Genomic DNA, 6610 nt, shown 5'->3' with positions numbered 1-6610 from the left:
CCATTAAGATTACAAGCAATCAATAAACATAACAAAAAAAAATTGATTTGGAAGATTTCCCACAGATGGATCTTTAATTTGTATCAAAAATGACCATTATTATACTTTGTAGTCATATATTTAACTACTATAATGATTTTATAACAAAGGTCCATGTAGTTAGGGCTATCAGAAATCTGTCTACCAAAGGTCGCAGTGCAAGACATAACAGAGCATGCATTCATTCATTCATTCATTCATTCAATCTGTCTACTTCTGAATTTTCCACTGTACATAAGTCATTTGAGTTCTGCTGGGCAATGAACTCCTTTCATCAAAATCACTCTGATCAAACGGAACTCAATGCTCCTGATCATTTAAACAACCTGGACCTCAAATATACAAATATTACTACAACCGTTCACCACCTCAGATTTTGAATTTCCTCTGCAAGTTGTTTAAACGTTGGACGAGCATGTGTGTCAGTCTGCCAGCAAGGCTTCATCAATTTCACGTATATCGTCTGTGAGCAGTGAGGTGGGCACGGAAGGCGAGTGCCACTCTCCAATGTTGCCAACAGCTCTTGCTGATCTTGGTCATTAATACAGTCTGGTAAACGCGGGTCTTCTCCAAGAGAAAACATCTCATATAATGTCACACCATATGACCATACATCAGAACATGGTGAAAACTTCCCATCTCGTAGACTCTCTGGTGCATACCTGAAAAAAGATAGCAGTTCTTCAGAATTACAAATTACAGTTTTATTATATGATAAATGGATAATAATGTATATCCTGTCAGTACTTTACTCATGTGCTGACAAATACAGTTCAGTAAGCCCTGGGGAGAAACTTCACAATGAACCTCTCCAAGGTGATGATGTTTATGACTAAGACTCTGTTCCATGACTGTGAAAATTAGTCTCTTGCATTGAGGGAAGAACAAAAATTTCAAGTATACAAAAAACTAAGTATTCAGGAAAATATGCAATCCTAGGAGGAATGAAGTAGACAGGAACCAGTTGAGATAGTTGACAGGACTAATCACAGAATACTGTTACTTCAAGGGACACCTATTCAAACTGGGGCCAGTAAACAGTACCACCCACAAATGGAGCCATGAAAGAGACAAAACACTTTCACGTATTGCGTATTTTGCTGAGATTCTAGCTGAATTAATATTTTGTTAATGAGAGCTGCATTTCATGTAGCCATGTGACCAGGAGAAGTCCTCAATAAACAAAGTGCAGGACTGTTAGAGGGTTAATCTTAGAAAAAGGTTACACAACACATCGTAGATGACAGCTATGCAAGGTTCGTGAATGCCCATCCCTTTTATGTAAGCTAACCTGATGTAGCAAACAAAACGATTAAATGGTGATAGTTCCTGTACATGTGAAATTAGTTTCGTTATTTTAATAGTTACAATACTTCAAAGATACAGAAAGTATGCATAGTCGTTCTTACCACTTGATAGGCAATTCTCTGCTTGTCTTCAAAATATAGTAGCCATTCTTTCCCATGACCTGAGCTAAACCGAAATCTGAAATCTTTACATGATGCTCATTCGCTACCAGAATGTTCCTGGCAGCCAGGTCACGATGCACAATATTTTTCCTTCCCAAGTATTCCATGCCCTGCAACAAATTATCTTCAATTTACAAGTGACATTTTCAAAATGATTTTCCTGAAGTTTCCAAAATGTATTTGTAACCCATTTGGTTCACCTTAGAGAACAATTCCACATATGGATGGGCACTTATGAACTACTGCATCTTCTCCCTTAGCAGTGGTGGCAATGACAGTTTTTGGCTGTATGTTAGGATGCCTCAGTAACACTTCTCCAATACTAGTATCATGTTGGTGCAATATCATATTTCCTTTAGGTGTTCATGCTGAGCCCAGAATGTAGTTGAATCATTGAAGTTTCTGGTCAATATTTATACATAAAATATACCAATAATTTTTTGAATAAACAGCTTCCAGAAATGTTTCAAAACAACATTATAAATACTGGCAGAAGTATGTGGCCACTGAACTGCAATATTTTGAAAGCAACTGTACCTAAGAGATGCTCTGTCCAACCAGATTCAAGATACAGCTTCCTGTCCTGGAACTTTGTGAAGCTACAATATATGGCATACCTTGGCAACATCAAATGCAAACTTCAGCAGGTTCTCCTCCTGAAGTGTATCTTTGTGGATCTTAAGGTAGCTCTGGAGAGAGCCATGTTGCACAAACTCCATCACAAGACTGATCTCTGGATCCTCGATCACACCTTTGATCTCCACAATATTTGGATGTTTCAAAGTCTGGATAAAAGCATAAGAAATTATAATTCTATGATAATACAATTATTACATACACCATTTCTTAACACAGAGCCGGGATAGCCCAGTCAGTATAGCGAAGGCTACAGGCTGGAAGGCCGAGGGGTTGGAATTTGAGTGTCGATAGGGGCAAGATTTTTCTCCTCTCCACTTTGCCCAGACCGGTTATGGGGCCAACCCAACTTCCTATCCGATGGGCACTGGAGGCTCTATCCCTCGTGGTAAAGTGCAGGGTGTGAAGCTGACCTCCAACCAGTGCTGAGGTCAAGAATACGTGCCTTTATACATCCACTTCCCCACACATCTTCGTGGCATAATGCTTAATTAGTTAAGCATAACGATAATTTTACATCACCATTGCTTAACATATTCACCTGCTGGGCCAACAGTTTTTGACAAATATACGACTCTGACCTTATTACATTTAAAACAGAAATGGAAGAGAAGGAATGAATCTAAAATTCCTGTATACTAGGGCTCCTTCAGGCTTGAAAAAAAAGTATACTTAAGATCCTCTGCATTTGAGTAGCATTTGAATCAAGAAATGATACACACACAATGGCAACAGCCTGTCACTAGACAAGAGAATTGGCATTGCCATGCAGCGAACTGTAACCCATCAAGTGATGGGACTGGCGGTGATGGTGTTAAACACAAAATTTTCATTGAAAAATGCAACGGATAAAAACAAATTTGAGGACAAAAATACAGTTGCACCAAATGTTACAAAAAAAAATGCATTTTAAAGCTGAACATTGCTTCCCCCTTCAAAAAGGGGCAGAACATGGCAGAAAATACAGTACTTTCAAGAATAATTCACCTTCATGATAGTTATTTCCCTCTCGAAGTCCTGCAAGCTTGTCTCCACAGCATTTGTCTTCAGCTTCTTTATGGCAACAAGCTGAGGCTCCAAATCCTTATCACGCTCCAATGTACCTTTGTACACTTCACCATAAAAGCCCTGTGCACATAAGCAGAATACATGAGGATCCAATCATCTGTTCTTTACCACATTTTCTTTTTAATGGAAGTTGGGACAACTCAGTCAGTATAGTGGTTAAGCTATGGGCTGGAAGGTCAGGGAATCAGGGTTCAATTCCTGGTAATGGTAGAGCTCTTTCTTTTCCTCCATAGCATCCACACTGTCTCTGGGACCCAAGCAGTGTTCTATCAAATGGTTAGCGGTGCTTCTTTCCTGGTGGCACAGCAGCCAGGGTCCGAAGCTGATCAGTAATCCCCATCTAGATGGCAAGGTTATATACATGTGGAGCAGTAGGTGATTTCATGGCATGGTGCTTAATCAAAAGTTACATTTTAAACCAAATATGGAAACTATGGAACTAATGACTGAATTGAGTTTACCCTTTGATGCAACATTTATATACTGTTTCTGATGCTATCAGACCAGCTAATTTAAATGTCCTTTATATACTACATTTTAATTTGACAACAATGGTTGGAGGGCATTAAGTTTACTACAGTGACATCCTGAGTTACACTTCTCATATTCAGTAAACACTGTTTCTTGCTTCCAGCCAAAGCCCACCATAAACAATATACTGCTTTCACATAGTTAGCAAACTTAAATTTCATAAGTAACCCAAATTTGATGCAAGAAATTTTCAACATTCCAGAACTTGTACCTTGATTTAACAATAATCAATATTCACATTTTCTCTCTGCCAGGAATTGTCCTTGTTGTTCAGCTATTCTGTTTGTTCTATATGCCAGTATTTCTTTTTTATTGCTAGTGGGGTGGGACTAAGTCCCTTGTACTGCGCCCGCTTCTGGCCTATTGTACCAGCCCTAGATGATAGGTGAGGGTGATTGTGAAGAAATTGGTGGAATGAAGATTGGCAGGGGAAACCGAAGTACTCGGAGAAAACCTGCCCCAGCGCCACTTTGTCCTCCACAAATCCCACTTGACCAGACCCGGGATCGAACCCGGGCCACCATGGTGGGAAGCCAGCGACTAACCAACCGCTTGTGCTACGGCACGGCCTATATGCCAGTAAGTATTCTGTTTGATATTACTGATTATGTAACTCTATCTATTTGTGTAGAAACAGTTTATTTAACTACTCATGTAAAAAAATTAATATCTGTAATTATATACTTGTACTATAGCTCTAACATGAAAACGAAGAATTTCTGGATGCAATTTTGCAGCATAATCTCCATTTAAGGAAAACCTGAATTTAATGCAAAAAAAGCCACTGCCCCAAAGATTCAATAAACAGGGATTTCATGCACTTTCCACTCAGCTAGAAGCAGCAATGGTTCAAAGGAGGTGACAGTGACAACAAGAGAGGAATAACACTGAAGGACATCTAATTCTTGGTTTACATGCTTTTAGCTTCCCAAATATATTGTGACATGTTGCGCGTTACAGAGAACCCATCCCCCCCAGCAGTGACGTGGTGGGTGAGTCAGCGTTCTGTCACCCCCCTCCTTGCGGTGACGTAGCCCCCCTCCCACACTGTGACGTAGCACAGCCTCCCACTGTGACGTGGCACCGCAACGCAACGCCGCTGTTGACATGGGCAACAGGCAACAGCGAACTGAATAAAAGCCGGCTGAGCAGCAAGCGAGAGTTAGTGTGTGATCAACAGTTCTCAAGGCAGCAGCCTACGAGTTGAGTTGGAATCTAGCCAGCAGCGAGTTATGAGTTAGTGTGTGATAATCAGTGACAGTTTGTGATAACTGAGAATTAATTGGGAGTGTGTAACACAGTGACACTTGTATAGTTCCCATACTGTGAAAACGTGTAGACTACTGACAATAGAGTGATTTGATTTGCGAATAGGGTTATAAATTGTGAAACCCTGCAACTGTGTTATAATTAATTGTAGCCGATATTTGTAGGTTGTTAAATAAACCAATTAACAATCTGAACGGCGTCTACAATAACTAAAACACGTTACAATATTATATCATATGGTAGGACAGCTGTGAAAGATGGGCTGTAGATGTTGTAGCATAGTTCAACACCCCAGCCCTGCATTTTCCTGGATGGTCTGAAGAAAATCTAATTACCTGGGCAAAGATTTGATGCTGGGAGCTCCTAAATTTGAAGCACAAGTGCTAGACACCATACACTGATATCAGTATGGAAATATATAATGGATGGAAAATTGTTGAGGAGAATGAAGCATGTTTGTTGTCAACAAGTGTGATGCTGGAACAAAAGTTACTAATGGAATTTACCTGACCAATACGACCTTGTAGAATTACATTACATTCTCCATCAAGTTCAAAAATTTCTTGCATTGAGGTGACACTGTCCATGGCAGTTGCTGCAGAGAAGTTAAAGTTGGACAGGATGACCGAGAAGTCAGGAGACATCACATCCGTAGCTGGAGTCTGAAGCTGACAAAACATTGTTTGTATATTAGATCAGTTTATTCAACGATACTATCAGTACCTCGCACTGTAAAACACTGAACGGCATGCGATGGTGAGTAATGAATTGAAAAAGTTAATACTTAAGGCCTAGTTTGAAATATTATCCTACCATCTACTTGAAGAGACTAAGAAAAGCAAGAAAAATCTTAGGATAATGAGTGTCCTTTCTGAGATCTGACTGTGTCCAGATCCACAACCTCTAAAATCCACTACTCCTACTTTACTACCAAGATATTCAGCTGCTAGCTGTTCATATTCCACAGAGAAACAAGGACAACTTACGTTTGAATCTCCTAGCAACCAGGTACCCTCTGAGCCACTCCCAAAACTGAATCCTGATGAAACATCAACACTCTGAAGTGGTTCTTCATCCACTGACAATAAGTCTGATTTCATGTAGTCAACATATGTATCCTCTACAAATAAACAGAAAGTAATATATGTTACAAATATTTATTAAATTATATTAAAACTGCTACACCTGAAGATGGCTGTTTGGGGCCGAAACATGTAGTGTCAAAGTGTATAACGTTAAACTAAAATTAAAATTAAGTAGTGAATCAATGAGTGTTAAAATACTGACGGACGATAAATACATGGACATTAAGTTAAACAATTGCAACATGATGCTGAAATACAGAATTAGGTATTTCAACTCTGAGATTACTGAAAGCAATTCTGGTGAAATATGATTGGAAATCTACACCAAGAGTTATCAAATGAACACAAATTTGATCCATCTGATTAAGATAACCCCTCCTTTACTTGATAAAAAACAGACTTCAATCAAATAAGAATCACATTTTACATCTGGCAAAGAGCTGGCAAAGGGGAAAGAAATGGAAATGGAACAAAGCTGTCATTGAGAAGAGTCGATGTTTAACCCCACCCACC

The 6610-nt window shown here is 39.3% G+C and overlaps 1 protein-coding gene across 1 annotated transcript in view; it reads right to left on the bottom strand.

Annotated features, from left to right (window-relative positions):
- Positions 1–215: 215 nt before the first annotated feature.
- LOC111863610 (tyrosine-protein kinase hopscotch) overlaps positions 216–6610 on the bottom strand; it is a 20833-nt gene continuing 14438 nt past the window's right edge. The window contains exons 12-17 of the mRNA XM_023850081.2: positions 5999–6132; positions 5519–5680; positions 3132–3272; positions 2126–2293; positions 1449–1618; positions 216–701 (exon numbers count right to left, since the gene is read on the bottom strand). Coding sequence (XP_023705849.1) covers positions 401–701; positions 1449–1618; positions 2126–2293; positions 3132–3272; positions 5519–5680; positions 5999–6132 — 1076 coding nt within the window. The 3' untranslated portion in view covers positions 216–400. The remainder of the gene's footprint in view (positions 702–1448; positions 1619–2125; positions 2294–3131; positions 3273–5518; positions 5681–5998; positions 6133–6610) is intronic.

The sequence above is a fragment of the Cryptotermes secundus genome, unplaced genomic scaffold (assembly GCF_002891405.2).
Source record: "Cryptotermes secundus unplaced genomic scaffold, Csec_1.0 scaffold57, whole genome shotgun sequence".
In the NCBI taxonomy this organism is placed as follows: domain Eukaryota; kingdom Metazoa; phylum Arthropoda; class Insecta; order Blattodea; family Kalotermitidae; genus Cryptotermes; species Cryptotermes secundus.
This window is presented reverse-complemented; position numbering and strand designations above follow the sequence as displayed.